We start from the raw sequence: 16,157 nt of genomic DNA, 5'->3' as shown, positions 1-16,157 counted from the left end.
TTGGGCTTCTGACCACCAGTGAGTGGCACCAGATGGGGAGGGAAAGGACAAGAGCCAACAGGTAGCTTAACAATAGAGATCTTAAGAATCCTTGAATTACTATATTGTACACCAGAAACTAACAACAGTGAACCTTAATTATACTAGAGTTGACAAAAAAAAAAAAAAAAAAAAAAAAAAAGAGATGTTAGAAGAGAGAAGTGCAAGGGTCAAATAAAAAGAGATTTCTTCGGAGTTTGGAGACCAGAGGTGCGTGAAGTTACACAGAGGGGTGGGGAATTGAGGTGGCTCACACACTGCACAGAATGGCTCCAGTTTTTCTCTGCAGAGTAAGAGGCAGGGTGCTCTGCACAGAACCAGAAGCGGGAGTGGAGCACATGACTTGGGAAGAGCGCTGAACCTTTGGGAGAGAAAACTGCCGGAGGGGGTGGGGGTGGGGGTGGATAAAAAGGGTTACTGAGAGGCGCCGAGGCCCGGCTGAGAGCCTTTGACTATGAATTTAATGCGGCACCAATCTCAAAACTTTCCCTTCCAACTCGGCCCTGCAGGGTGTGAGGCTCAGAGAAGGCCGATGAAAGCTGACTTCTACCTAATTCCCTATCCCCAATGGCCCAATCCTGTGTGAGGTCCTACCAGAAAGGCCAGCGTGTTTGCATTCTAAGATGTGTTCTGTAGCTTCAGCATCCCAAGGCTTTTACGGAAATCTTGGCATTTTTTAAAAGGCGGGGAGAGAAGCCGGTAGATGAGAATCGGGAACGGGCCCAACTTTTCCTGTCTCCAGATCCCCGCGTTGGGAGGGCAGGTGGCCGCTGCCGCCCAGGTGCCTCTCCTCGCGAGGAAGGAGGGGGCCGCTGACCCGGCGCGGCCAGGCGGAAGCACCTCTGCCATTGGCCCAGCGGCGACTTTTACCTGCGCGGAGCCCCGTGGCCTGAGCTCAAAGTCCGCGGCATCCGGCCGGGGAGGCGGCGGTTGGCAGTGCAGGTGGGCTCCCACCCTTGGCTAGGCAAGATGCCCCTGGGGCTGCGGAGAAAGATGAAAACCAAGTCCAAGGAGACCGCCCGGCTGGTGAAGGGCGAGCAGGCGGGCGCGAGCGGCGGCAGCCTCCCGGACCCCCCGGTTCCGACACACAAGCTGGTTTTCCATACGCAGCTGGCGCACGGCAGCGCCACGGGCCGAGTGGACAATTTCTCCAGCATCCAGGAGCTCTACGCCAAGATTGCGGCAGTGTTCGAGATTTCGGCGTCGGAGGTAAGGACCAGGTGCTCCGGCTCAGCTTGGCGCGCGCGCGCGCTCCCGCGCGCCCCCAGCGTCTCCCACGTGCCGCACCGGCTTAAATTGGCTCCGGCTGGCGGGGCGCCGGGGTGTTGAGCCCAGAATGGAGTCCACCTGCAGCGCTGGTGGGGCACTGAGAGGGCCTCGCGGGAGGGGACAGGTAAGTCCCAGCCCCGAGAAGGTCACATTCCCCAGGCCCCTGGCTTTTGGGAAACCGGGGGCGACCTTTCTTCCTCATGTAAGTGAATATGCTTTACTTGTCCCAGAGTTAGCCGTTCGGGGCGTGAGCGCCTCCCCAGAGTGGAGTTCCGGCTGGACAAGTTGACACCCTCGACTGCATCTGGACTTTACTCTCCTTCCTATGCAGTCGGGAGAGGGTCACGCTGAGGATCTCCCAGATTGAGGAGTGGAGAGATAAGTACCTTCCAGGTGATAGCAAACCGAGGTCCCCTTAGCCCCACAGGTGTCAGCACCAAACACCAGAATCCCTTTGGTGGCGTCCCCAAGGAATTTGTTAAACCAAGGGTGGATAACTAGAGAGTATTATAGCTAACTACTTGGGACTAGTTAACACAACTTTCAGAGGGAAAATCAGCTCAAAATTTTGCACCATATTTTTGAAAAGGGGCTGCAATTTGCTTTAATTAGAATGGCTGCCTGCGTGCCTGGAACTGGAGTTGGCCGTGGGCGTGATTCAGAAAGCACTAGTTTATGTGGCTGTTTATGGGGCTACTTTATGCTTCCTCCCGCGAAGTGCAAATGTAAGTCAGAGCAAAAAAATATTTTGTCCGCATTTCGAGGAAGAGCACGAGATGTTGCCCTGGACCCCAGGGAGGATAGAGAGTTGCCTTTGAATGGCACAGAGGTGCATTTGGATTTCTGTTGTTTAATGTTGTTTATCAGACCTGCTCAAGTAAAATTGAGGTCACGGCAAACTTCCAAGGGGAGATGAAAGGGCGCTTGAAGTGTAACCTTTTGTTCTTTCAGGTTTCCCAGGAGCCGAGGGGCAAATCACAAATCCATTTTGTGAATTATTTATATTGATTTAGAATAGTAACAATATTTTAAGGATATTTCAATTTCAAAAAGCTCTTTCACAAGAACAAAGTCCTTTAGGAGAGGCAGGTGGCACAGGTAGTTCATTGGGTAGCCAAGGACAGGATTTGGAGACCCATAAGCCTGGATGTGAGTCCCGGTTCTACTAGTTACTGGCAGTGTGGCTTCGAACAAGTTTAATTTCCCTCCCTTTCAGCCATCTATAAAACAGATGAGAACAGGAATGTCTGGCTGGCTCAGTTGGTTGAGCAGGTGACTCTTGATCTCTGGATTAGGAGTTCAAATCCCACACTGGGTGTGGAGATAATTTAAAAGTAAAATCTTAAAAATCAGATAACATCTACCTTGAAGTGTTGTAAAGACTGGGGTTTGGGGTCATCTGAGTGGCTCAACTGGTTAAGCGCTGGACTCTTGATTTTGGCTCAGGTAATGATCTGGGGTCATGAGATGGAGTTCCGTGTTGGGCTCTGCACTGGCATCACGGAGCCTGCTTGGGATTCTCCGTCTCCCGTCTCCCTCTCTCTTTGCCTCTCCCTATTCATGCACACGTTCTCTCTCTCAAAAATAACCTTAAAAAGATGGAGTTCCTATATAATAAACTTATCAGACTGCATGGTACATGGTCTATGCTTAACAAATTGTAACTAATATTACTAATACCTAACAGGTGAGGAGCTAAGTACAAAGTGATTGGGTCTTTGCAAGGTCACATAACTAACAAGAAAAAAAATCTGGGATGTTACTTAAACTTGGATCTTCTGGTTTCTAAGCTAAGTAAGCTTGTTAGCATGTTTAACTGACAACTTTAAATGTCTCTCCTGTATCCAGGAACTCTAGATTTAGTTGCTTTGCATTAATAGTCTTCCTTATCAATATTGAGAGCTCAAGATGCATGACTTTATTTAATCCACTTAATTCCTGAAAAATATTACTATCATCACTGCTTCAGAGAAGAAACAGGCGTTTAGGTTCTCAAACTTTTCAAAATTACACGAAGTAGCGGAGCCTGGGTTTACACCCAGGTGTATGTGTGTGTCTCCTGACTCCAAATTCCACGAACCTCTATTGCTGTATTGCTTCCCAAGTTTTCCAGGGTGTCTGACAGTTTGGCAGTCATTTTCAGTGTTTTCAGTTTCAAATGCACTGAATTAGATAAAATTCCAAGATAATCTAAACCTGCTATATCAAAGTTGATTTATTTTTTCTAATTCCAAATATGTTACTTTATGTATACAGCCAACATTAATGTGAGTTTTCCATTTGGATTAAGAATAGTTAAGTATATCCAGGATAAAATACTGGTCATCATAGTATAGTATATCCTAAATATCTCCATAGTTAATTTTGAAACAAGTAATTTATTAAAATGCACTATGGTGAGCTCCCCATTTCCCATCTCCTTTCCCCCTGCCCTCAAGGGGGAAATCATAGTATAAACTTTTGAGTGGTCAGGAGGCATAAAACAAAAAATTTCCCCCTTTTTTCCAACGATTGTTAACTCTGAAGTCCTGCCTTTTTCCTAGAGAGGTGGCTATAAGGTTATAAATAGCACTGTATAAAAAGTTGAACCTTCTTTAAGGAGGGGGAAAAGGAAGGACTTGGCCTGACCTGATTTCAGGTGTGGCAGATTTACTGGGAGTTCATAACATGCCCATGGCTGTGCTAGGCATGCAAGTCTACAGTGTGGTCATTCCATGCTCACCATAGCAATGGCGTAAGGGTTCTTTTCATAGTTAAGTTAAATGAGGCTTTGAGAGGTTAAGTAGCTTGCCCAGAGTCACTGAGCTGGTATTGGGCAGAACCAGGATTTGAATGCAGGTTTCCTGGTTCCAAGACCATTACATGGCAGCTATGAGGATCTTGGTAACTGCATTCAAATTCCAAATACAAACCCAGAAGAACTTATTTTAAAGCCTCAGACTTACCCACAAAAATATTGTCTCAAAAAAAAAGTGCTGGGGGCGCCTGGGTGGCTCAGTCGGTTAAGCGGCCGACTTCAGCTCAGGTCATGATCTCGCGGTCCGTGAGTTTGAGCCCCGAGTCAGGCTCTGTGCTGACAGCTCAGAGCCTGGAGCCTGTTTCGGATTCTGTGTCTCCCTCTCTCTCTGCCCCTCCCCCGTTCATGCTCTGTCTCTGTCTCAAAAATAAATAAATGTTAAAAAAAAAAAAATTAAAAAAAAAATGCTGTTGTGAAACTAATTTGGATTTCACCTATTTCAAGGTCTCTGAAGGAGGAAGCTAAGGAAATTATGAATCTAAGCTATGAATCACTTGTAGGCTGCAGTCTGTGATCATTACCTTGAAACAGATGGCCAATTATGCAGAAATCCCTTTCAGCTGATATTTTTTTCTAAACAACTAAACGAGCAATTCAATAAAAAGAGAAAAGTAAATCTTGCCTAAAAGAGCAGTTCACTTCTGTAAATGCAGGGATACTTTTACAAAAGGTTTAATACCATCTTTTAAAATATTCAGGTTATATAAAGGAGTTGATCATTAAACTCCTGAGCTTTAGTCATAAAATTTGTTGAAGGGGCATTTTGAATATTTGACCACTGTGATTGTTTGACAATAGTTTGTTCCATGACCTGTTTTCTTAATTCTCTATTATGTGGAAAGATTGGAGAAAGGTAATCTGAACAAGCATTTAGAGAAATCAGTTTTGTAGTTAGATACCTTACATTTCCAGAAACTGAAACCTTAGTTTCCTTACAAATCTCAGAAATCATTTCCTTTGATTTGGTTATATTTGTACATATATATGTTACTAAATCATTGAATGAATGGGTCAAGCAAATCTAACTTCTCAATTATGTAAAGCCAGTAAAGCAGTATTCTTGGGAAGATCAGATTTTAGTTTCAAGAATTGTGATTTTAATTTCAAGCTATTTTTTTTATAAACCTGCAATTCTGTTATTCCTCTCAACAAAGCAAACCTTACCTTTCACCTGTCCCATCTCATCCGTTACCCCATTTCTCTTCTATAGTAAATCTCAAAAGTTGCCTCCCGTGAGGCACATTCTGTATCACTTCTATCTGTTCAAAACTCTGATAGCTCCCCATCTCACTTTCAGCAAAAGTCGAAACCTTATGGGCTACGGGCCCTGATACCTCTCTAATATCATTGTTCCTTCTGCTCCAGCCAATCTGGCTTCCTAGCTGTTCCTTGAACTCTGGAGCCTTAGGGCTGTTGTCTTTACCAGAACCTCTTTTTGCAGAATGTCGTTCCTCTTAGTCTGGTCAAATGTCACCTTATCAGTGAGCCTGGTACTGATCATCCCATTTAAAATGACAGCATCCCTGTTCCTTTCCTCACTTAATTTTCCCTGATACTAATATCCTATGTATATTGAACTTACTTGTCTTTTTCCTCTCCTATGTAGAATATAAGCTCCACAAAGGCAAGGATTTTGTCTATTTACAGACCTAGCCCCAAAGGGCCTATAGTTGTATCCAAAACAGAGCTCAAATATTCATTGAATAATGAATCCTCACAGTACTTAAAATCCTGTAGCTTTAGTATGAAGCTTTAGTACCAGTTATAATACTGATATCTTCTATAGATGTTAATTTTTTCATATTGCAGTGTGAAGAAAGACTAGTTTATTGATTTGTGTGTGTGTGTGACAGAGAGAGAGAGAGAGAGAGAGAGAGAGAGAGAGAGAGAATGAATACAAGTGGAGGAGGGGCAGAGAGTGGGAGACTCAGAATCTGAAGCAGGCTCCAGGCTCTGAACTGTCAGCAGAGAGCCTGATGAGGGGCTCAAACCGACGAACCGTGAGATCCTGACCTGGGCCGAAGTTGGACACTTAACTGACTGAGCCACCCAGCACCCCAAGAAAGACTAGCTTTTGATGGAGGTAGGAGTGAGGAGCATCCCTCATATCTTGAAGGTGGAGGGGAGTAAGAGGGCAAAGTATGGAAACTGGGAAGCTAAGATTTATTTTTATCTAATTCTTGCATCTCTAAAAATTCCAGAAATTATGAAGTTGGAGACTTTGTTTACAAGCAGAATTGCTTCCTAGCTGAGTTAGTGAAGCTGCCTTGTGAAGCTTCCCAGAAACTGCTTTTTTTCAACTTGCTGGCATCAGCACTGAGCTCTTGTGAAAGTCAATATTCTGTATTTATGTGGCACATCTGGAGAACATGAACTGCACTGCAGACTTTATAATTTCCCAGCAATGCAGATAACTGGCAAGTGGAACCATGTCTTTTTTATTTATTTTAATATGAAATTTATTGTCAAACTGGTTTCTATACAACACCCAGTGCTCATCCCAACATGGAACCATGTCTTTCTGTTTCATGAATGGGAAATCCAGGAAGACGAAAGCAAAATGGGGTTCACTGACTGACTTACAGTCCCTCCTAGGAACCACAACACAAAATGAAGGAACTAGGAATTCAGTGTGAATTTTACCATTGAGCTATGAGGACTCTGAAGCCAGTCCAACAGATCTAAATAGGAGTGTAAGAGTGAGAAAAGCAGTCCCTGCTGTCTGGGAGCTGGCCTGACTCTCACAGGTAGGCCTTGGTGTTCTCCTGTCGGGCATAAATGATTTCCTAGAACATCAAAATTGGATAAGACCATTCTGTGACTTATGGGTCAAGTAAAAAATAAGACCACTCTGGGGGCACCTGCCTGATTGGCTTAGTTGGTAGAGCATGTGACTTGATCTCGGGGGTTGTAAGTTCAAGCCCTACGTTGCATGTAGAGATTACTTAAAAAACAAAAACAAACACTACTTAAAAGACTGCTCTCTAATCATAAGACTACTCTGTCATCATACCTGGACAGAAAACAAAACATGAACATTTTTCAAACCACAAAAATCACCAGGTATCCTACTGCCCCCCCCCCCCCCCCCCCGACCAGGTGACTGATCTAAATGATTGCTGCTCCTTTAATAATCCTAGCTTTAGCTTTGATAACTTCTCCCACCTTAGTGATAGGTTTACTAAAATAGTCCTAGAATTGCCCTACTTCTTGGTGGCACCCTATCTAGAGCAGACTCCTGTTTCCTTGGAGCTGCTCGCAAATCATCTAACAGGAGTCCAGATCCTTTCTAGCATCTTCTTACTCAGACCCCTCCATGGTGCCTCAAGGCATGCTGTGTCCCTTGATGCCAAGAACAATAAACTAGAGGTGAAAAATGCTGGTGGTCTTTGGTTGGAGGGTATTGACATTTGTTACTGCTAGATTATTACAATGCTGAGGCTAAAGAGGCACCCTGAAAATGATTTTCCTGATCCTGCCCATCTTCTATTTTAATATTTTGATGGTCTGATCATACCTATTAGAAACCTTCAGCGCTCCCAGTTACTTCCTGCCTTATTCCTCGCTGGCTGCTATAACCATATCACCGTGTAGCTTTTAAACAACGTAAATCTCTTGCTCACAGTTCTAAAAGCTGGTGCATGAGCACCTTATGGTGAGGGTCCCTTTTTTAGTTCATTGCTGGCACCTCCTTACTGTGTCCTCCCATGGTGGGAGGAGCTGGTAGTCTCTCTGGAACTTCGGATAAGGCACTAATCCTAATCATAAGGTCTACCCTCAAGGCTTAAGTAACTTCCAAAGGCCCTACTGCTAATGCCATCCCCTTTGGGGAGTCACCATTTGAATTTTGGAGGGAGAACACAAATACCCCACCAGCTAAACAATGTCTCCATTCCGGCCTCCCTCTTAAGTCTTGTGCTGTGCTTCCTGCTCCAATCTCTTCTAACCATCCCCTCTATATTCCAGAATACTTAACTGTTCATTTCTCTGTGCTTTTTCTTGTGCTGTTCTCATTTCTGATCACTCCCATTCACCTCTCCGATCTCAACTGTGACCTCCTCCAAGAAGCCTTCCTTGTGAATTTGTCAGTCTAGATTAGGTATAATACCCACTATTGCATGATTTTAACATCACGTTGACACACTGAATTGAATTTAGTTACTCCTGTCTTCCAGGGCAGCAGTGGTGGGGAGGTGGGAGGAGGGGCTGGGACTTTTTTTTTTTTTTTTTTTTTTTTAAATATTGTCCCTAGGGTAGCTAGATAGTTTAGCTGCTCCATGAAAGTCTGATAAGTAAATGGTAGATACGGTAGGAGCTGAAGATGTAGATGATGAGACTACAAACATCCTTGAAGCTGTATGGATTTTGTTATGTGAGCAGTGAAAAGAACTCAAATGTTTTTCAGCAGAGGAATGATCTTTGACTTGTGTTTTATAAAGTAGAAACCCAATTTACCATTCATTTGCTATGTTTTCCTTATACATATTTTGTAAGTTGAATATGATGGTATTTTCTGGAATTGCATAGTACCGTCTGATAAGTTCTAAATATATTACAATCAATATATATGCTTACTATCCCTCATGAACATCAGCTTCATTTATTTATTTTTACAAAAAACTCAAAAGACTTTGAGAAGTGGGAGAATCTAATCAGCTGCCTTATAGACCTCATTGCTGTCAGGAGGGTGAGAAATGAATAAAACTGTTGATTTCTGTGCTGGAAATCCCCTGAGGGTGTCATGTGGATAATCCTAAAGTCTGAATCCCTGGGCAATGGCCAATCACACTCCTCCCCTGCCACTTCAGAGGCTAACGGCTGGTCCGTTTGCCTTCCCTCACTTCTTCCCACCACTCCAACCATCCTGAGTAGACATGAAAGGCTCTTGCAGATAGCAGGAGATGGAGACACTTGGATTATCTTAGGCAACTTGCATGTGTGGGTTTGTTTATATGAGGATGTATAGGGAGGTAAAGAAGCTCAGGATAGCCTCTGCAGCTGGACATTCAGGTTCCATGGACAACTGTACAATCATTCATGCTGTCCAGGTGAAAGCAGTAGCTTTAGACTTGGAGAACCAAGAACAAGTCTGTCCTTGACCTTCCATTTCAATCAATCAATCTCTTCCTCCCTCCACCCCCGCTTTCTTGTCTTGACTGGTTAATGCCTTTCAGCCTTTTGATTTCTGTGCCTTTAAGGTTCTTATTGCCTCATCTCTGTCTTGTTTTGTTACCTGTCTACTTTCTGTGCCCCATTCTGTCTCAAAATTGACTTCCCTGAGAGTGAGTCTCTGTGTTGGCAAGTCTGGGTACAGAACAGGTGGGACAGGTCCCATGAACCTGTGGATCAGGGGCTCTCTCTGGTCCAGCCTGTAGGGCATGTGTACAAAGGCAGGTGAACAGTGGTTAAGGAGTCCCAGTGGAGAGCATTGTGGGCATGATAGGTATTTTGAAGACTTCCTTAATTAAGGGAATGGTAGATCTCTTCCATGGCCTGTCCAAAATGTGAGAATATTTTCAGTTCCCTATGACTTTTATGCATTGTTCTTCCCTTTCCCTGGGAATCTTTCCCCTTGTCTTTCTCTATTAACTGTGTTAATAGATGAATTGAAGCATATTAAAAATCCTAAGAGTTTACTTGAGCAAAATCGACTGGAATTGAGCAGTGCCAAAACAGAAGTGATTAGGAGTGTTCTACACTCCTAGGAGTGTAGGGAGTGAGGGGCAGGGTTTGTTTTTTTTTTTTTTTAATTTTTTTTTAATGTTTTTTATTTATTTTTGGGACAGAGAGAGACAGAGCATGAACGGGGGAGGGGCAGAGAGAGAGGGAGACACAGAATCGGAAGCAGGCTCCAGGCTCTGAGCCATCAGCCCAGAGCCCGACGCGGGGCTCGAACTTACGAACTGTGAGATCATGACCTGAGCCGAAGTCGGACACTTAACCGACTGAGCCACCCAGGCGCCCCAAGGGGCAGGGTTTTTACAGAAGAGATGTGGAAGCAAAGCACAATTCTTTTGCATTGTTTAGGAAAGCCTGGTTGGTGGTTCGTGATTGGTTGTCTCTAGGTTTTGTATTCTTGAGGCATTTGCAGGTGTAGATTTTGGTTTGCTTACATAGGCTGCCGAGGTATTAGAACAACCTCAGTCTAAAAGCTTCCTTGTTTAATTAATTAAAGCACTTTTACTTAGAAGTCCATACCCAGAGCTCCCTCTCCCCCCCCCCCCCCCCCCATCCCCATGCCCACCTCAAGGTTCCTTGCCTCTTTTCTTAGCTTCCATAAATCTTACAAACTGAATAACTTGATTTACTGCCTGTCTTTGCCATAAATTTGAGAACTGCTCTAGGCAGGGACTAGCAGTATGCAGTAATTTTTTTCATTTTTAACTTTTTATTATGGAATATTTAAATACATGTGGAAGAAAATAGTATAATACCTCCCAGGTGTCCAGCTTCAACAATTATCAACACTTGCCAATATTTAAAAAAGCATTTTTTTAATGTTTATTTATTTTTGAGAGAGAGAATACAAGTGAGTTAGGGGCAGATAGAGAGGGAGACACAGAATCTGAAGCAGACTCCAGGCTCTGAGTCGTCGGCACAGAGCTCGACGTGGTGCTCGAACTCACAGAGCCGTGAGGTCATGACCCGAGCCGAAGCCGGACGCTCAACCGACTGAGCCACCCGGGTGCCAATATTTTTTAAATCCCATTTAAGAATTTTTAAATATAGAGGCTCCTGGGTGGCTCAGTGGGTTAAGAGTCTGACTTAAGCTCCCAAGCAAGCTTCATGCTGCCAGATGCAGAGCCCAACATGGGGCTCGAACTCCTGAACAGTGAGATCATGACCTGAGCTGAAACCATGAGTTGGTCACTTAACCGACTGAGCCGCTTGGGCACCCCTTAGGTGGATACTTCTTGAGTCAGTGACCAACACCAGCCAGACTGGGCATTTGTTGGCCTATTCTGAGCTTTTATAAAGTGTTTTTTTTAACCATTCATATTTCTTGCATTTTAAGAAAAAGGGACCTTTTTCTTAAGCTTTGCTAGCATAAGCATGTATATACTTTTTTCTGGATAACCCTCTGTGAGGTTGTCCTGCTTAACTCCTCTGTGCCTATCCTTAAACTCTGCCCCCACCCCCTCCTTGCTCCTGTCTAGAAGCATTGAATGACAATATAGCTCAGTGTTTGGGAGTGCCACTTCTTTGAGACTTTGGGCAAGTTAGTGGCTGCTCGGTTTCTGTTCACCTGTAAAATAGTGTTGCTAGGAGCTACCATAAAAGACTTAAGTATAAATGAAATAATTTATGTAAACATCTAGGTCAATGCCAGGTATTAAATGTTTTATAATTCTGGAGTTGGGTGAGACTTATTGTAATCCAACTTTTTAACTTGTTTACCCACCAAATAAACCTGTGCCTGATTACTTTTAACCAATTTTTGCTGAAGGAGTCCATTTATCTGAGTGCTCACTATGAGTCCAGTATTGTATTTGATGTTGGGAACATAAAGGTGAAAAATATTTAGCCCCTTCCTCCAGTTCAATTCGAAGATTAGAAACTTAGTTTCTGGTTAAGCTAGAATTTCCTTGAAATGTGTTCCAAGGAATACTAATCTCTTGAAATACTATTATAGAAAGGGTCTTCAGTTGTCAGATAACTTTGGAGGAGATGTGTTTTGTATGCTCATAATTACATATTAAAGGCTCTAAGAAGTCCACTAAACATTTAAAAAGCTTGGTGTTTCTCATTCCCTATGTTTACTTGACTGTGGAACTTACCCCCCCCCTTTTTTTTTCCTGCCTAGTACTCCTTAGGCCAATATTCTGAGGTACATACTTAAAAAATTTATTTAAAAAAAAAGCCCATAGTTTTAAAAAAGCTATTCAGTTGCTACATTCAGTGATAGAAAGATGGTCTAGGATGATGATCTAGTTAATGCTTATCTTTTATTTCATTCTGAACTCTGCCAGGTGGTTTCCATTTCATCATTGTCCTCTGCTGATGTTCTTGCTCTTCTGTTTACTTTGCTATTCAACTTTGGGCAAGTCTTCGATCTCCTTGGGCTTCAGTTTCTCCATATGTAATATGTGTTTGGTAGACGAGACCAGTGATTCCCAAGCCTGGTGCACCTCAGAATCACCTGGAGACCTTTAAAACAACCAGAGATTCTGGGCCCCACTTCTGTAGATTTGGGCTAGGGCCTGAATATTGTGAATTTTACCTTTCCCTTATATCCCTGGCCTGTCATCTATTATTGATAGATGTTTGGAAACCACTGGGTTAAATGAGATCCAAAGTATTTTTCAGCCTGAATGTTTCTCCAGAGTTTGTACATAAAGGTAACATTTATTTTTAATTGAATCCACAAAGCATTAAAATACAGAGGTTACTAAGTGCCTGTCTCCTGGAGCTTACAATATATAGGTGTGGTGGTAACAAGGCAAATGAAGAGATAAGTATCATATGTTGATAATACAAGGTGGAAAATGAAGAATGTTACCAGTAGTACAAGATATGCTGATGGGAATATGGTAGGCAGAGATCAAAGAGAGGTGAGTTGGGATATGGCTGGGAAAGCTATGGCAGAGCCCTGAAGTATTGAGCCATGTGTACGTTTACCGCTCAGCATATATACCTAGCATGTAATTTTGATTCCACAAATGCAAAGCTATAGCTACAGAGGAAAGTTGTAGTAATGAAACTGAATAAGACTTCAAACCAGAGGAGTTTTTTTTTTAATTTCTAAAATGCTAAACAAAACAGCGAAAGTTCTCTCTGCTTTGCAAGTGGATGGACTAAAGAAATCCTTGAAATTGTAAAGACCCTAGTGTATTTAAATGATCACTGAGAGGGGTGCCTGGGTGGCTCAGCCAGTTAAGCATCTGACTTTGGCTCAGGTCAAGATCTCATGGGGGTGGGGTTTGAGCCCCGTATTGGGCTCTGTGCTGACAGCTCAGAGCCTGGAGCCTGCTTCATTCAGATTCTGTGTGTCCCTCTCTCTCTCTGCCCCTCCCCTGCTTGCACTCTGTGTCTCTCTCAAAAATAAACATTAAAAAAATAACTTCTCACAATTTTTTTGGTTTACTGGTAGTTCTTATAAAAAAAGATCATTTAGAGATCATTTCCTTCTTATTAAGTTCTGGATAGAAAGTATAAGACCAAAATGCTGACAGTGCTCCCTGTCAATCAGATAAATTAAAAATGAAGTGTTTTGAACTGTTTTGGAAAACAATTCCATGTATGATTCAGTAAGGTGCAGTAATATAAACTTGAAATAAAATTTTAGAAGTTAGGGTATGTTTTTCTGCTTTTCTGACATCAAATATATTGCTTGGACATCGGGGATGGTTATGCCACACAAGTTCTTTTGTTGCCTCAAAACTGGATATAAGCAGGATAGTTGTAACTAATTCATGCAATCGATTCTTAATTCAATGTGTCTAGTTTCTTCCTCCTGGTGTTAGTAGTTCCATCCTACCTCTCAGGTCCTCCTCTTCCCGTCCACTTGTTGGCTCTCAGTTAAGGGTATCCATAAGTTAAGGAAAGTGGTGTCTCTTAATTTTGTTTCATTCATTTACTGAATCTACTAGCAGAAATTATTCTCTGTGTAGCAGAAGTCCATAGTGGAGCTACAGAGTAAATGATGTTCTATGAAACCAGGTTTTAATTGAAAAATAATAATATATCACAAAATAAAAACTAGAAGAAAAAAGTGGGTCACCCAGAACCACAGTTCCCTTGTCTTCGCCAGAAGCATCTGTTGTGGCCACTTTCTTGGCCATCCTTCTAGAAAAATACTCTCTGAATTTACAAGTCTGTATGTGTGAAAATACGTGCATATCTGTGACTATAAACTTCTCCTTTCACTTTTCTTTTAAACACTATATATCTGTTCTGTACAGCTGGTAGTAGCAGAAGCAAGGGCGTAGACCTCGGGAGATTCTGAGGCCTGTCAATGACAGTCACTGGGGTTTTTACAGTGTCCCAGAGGGTGTCCCTCATGCTGGGAGAGCTGATACTGTGTCTTTAATGGTGATAAGCCAATTTAAAATAACTTCTAAGAAGTCTGTGCCTTCTGAAAAGGTTTCCTGTGCTTTCTTTGCTTCCCTGTGTCTCCTTAGAAATGCCCATTACCTGAGGTGACAAAAGATGTTCCTTGAAACTACTTAAGATTGAAGTGACTAGCAGATACCTTTGGGCTAAATACTTGCTGAAATAGACAACAGAGGTTGGCTGACTGAGGGTGGATGACTGTCACTGCTTTTCTGGGTTGGGATCTAAAAGTTGGCTTTCCTTACTCATCTTAGAAACCCCAGCCCTGCTGTTATGGGTATGCTGAGTATTCTGAGGTTTGGTGCTTAAAATGCAGACTAGGAAGTTGAAGCTTGGGCATGAGTAACAGCAGGGAGGTTTTGTGGCTACTATAGATAAGTGAAAAGCAAGAAGGGACCTTTGACCTTGTCTGTGATAGAATATTTGTTTTTAGAAATCTATGACCATCAGGGCGCCTGGGTGGCTCAGTCGGTTAAGCATCTGACTCTTGATCTCTGCTCAAGTCTGTAAGCCCTTGTTGGGCTCCATGCTGGGTGTGGAGCCTACTTAAAAGTAGAAACGTATGACCAATCTGTAAGTACTGGTTAAGAGGCTCAAGAACTCAAGCATTTAGAAAGTGGTGTTTTCTATTCTTTAAAAACCAAACAAAACCAAACAAAAAAACCCCTGGAGATAAAGCCTATGTAGGAGAATAGTTTTAACTTTCTTTTTTCTTTGTTTCTTTTGTTTATTTACTATTAAGTAAACTCTACCCCCAACATGGGGCTTGAACTGCTGACCCCTGAGATCAAGAGTTGCATGCTCTGACTGAACCAGCCAGTCACCCCTCAACTTTTTTTTGTTGTTGTTTTAATGGCTAAAATCCAGGATGATCCTGTAGATCCTCTCCATCTGTAAAAGTCACAGGTTCTTAAATTGCAGTGTTAATTTTACGTGGCCTTAACAGGATATAACAGTAACAAATTTGAGGAAATGATAATTCTATGTCCGTTCTTAAAACCACTCACATATCTACATAGTGCATTAATATAATAGTGGTTTCTGTGCTTGGCATTAACACTAGGTCCTTCATGTTCCAGGGCCAGAATCTTAATTTAACCTCTTGAAGCTTTTCACATTTGATACTAGCAGCATGTACTGGGTGTGATTAGGTATTAGGTGATGGTCATGATCCCTTTTACTCCTTTTCTTCTATATTCTTTATACTTTCTCCTTCCTATCTTAATCTTCCTGCCTTTATGTAAAGGTGAGTGGGGAAAGGGAAACCTATCTTAAGAACTAAGAAGAAAGGAATTCTTTAAAAAGGTGATTTTTTTGAGGCAGGGGTGTGGAGACAAGGAGAGAGCAAAAATTCAAAGCAGGCTCTGCACTATCTGCAAGTGCAGGGCTTGACCTCCCGATCTGTGAGATCATAACCTGAGCTGAGACCAAGAGCTGGATGCTCAACGAACTGAGGCCCCCAGGCCCCCCAAGAAGGGAATTGTTGAATACCAATCCTTACCACTTAGCCCATGCTATCCTATCTGAAATGGTGGGTTTCTACCCAAAGCCCTAGAAAGGGCTACCACCTGTAGATGAAGCAACTAGAGCTCAGAGCGAAAGTAAATTATTCAAGTCATTCAGTCTAAAGCGATGTCTTTGGGCCCAGATAAATTTGAGTCAAAGTCCAGGCCTCTTCCTTTACGCAAGTGGTTCCTAGCCTTATCAGGCCCAAAATAACACCATGTTGACTATCCTGAAATAAAAATTCAATATTTTCTACCTATACACACTTTAAAAATATATATTTCTTAAGGAATAGAGCAGGTGCACATTAAATCCCATTAAGTCTCCTAGGATCTTTTGTTTAAATTTTTTTTTTTTAATTTTTCTTAATGTTTATTTGTTTCTGAGACCGCATGAGTGGGGGAGGGGCAGAGAGAGAGGGAGACACAGAATCCGAAGCAGGCTCCAGGCTCTGAGCTGTCAGCACAGAGCTCGACCTGGGACTCGAACTCAT

At 42.7% G+C, this 16,157-nt stretch overlaps 1 protein-coding gene across 3 annotated transcripts in view; it reads left to right on the top strand.

The window, feature by feature from the left end:
• Positions 1-500: 500 nt before the first annotated feature.
• The window catches only part of GIPC2 (GIPC PDZ domain containing family member 2), a 191,279-nt gene continuing 175,622 nt past the window's right edge, over positions 501-16,157 (top strand). The window contains exon 1 of one of the 3 annotated variants that reach the window (XM_060625306.3): positions 501-1,248. In XM_060625306.3, coding sequence (XP_060481289.2) covers positions 1,009-1,248 — 240 coding nt within the window. In that variant the 5' untranslated portion in view covers positions 501-1,008. Of the gene's footprint in view, positions 1,249-1,353; positions 1,433-16,157 lie in introns of those variants that run through there. The other 2 variants (XM_060625304.3, XM_060625307.3) reach the window with 2 other exon arrangements.

The sequence above is a fragment of the Panthera onca genome, chromosome C1, assembly GCF_046562875.1.
Source record: "Panthera onca isolate mPanOnc1 chromosome C1, mPanOnc1 haplotype 2, whole genome shotgun sequence".
Classification (NCBI taxonomy): Eukaryota; Metazoa; Chordata; class Mammalia; order Carnivora; family Felidae; genus Panthera; species Panthera onca.
Note: the sequence above shows the minus strand (reverse complement) of the source record. Positions and strands in the feature narration are given on the sequence as shown.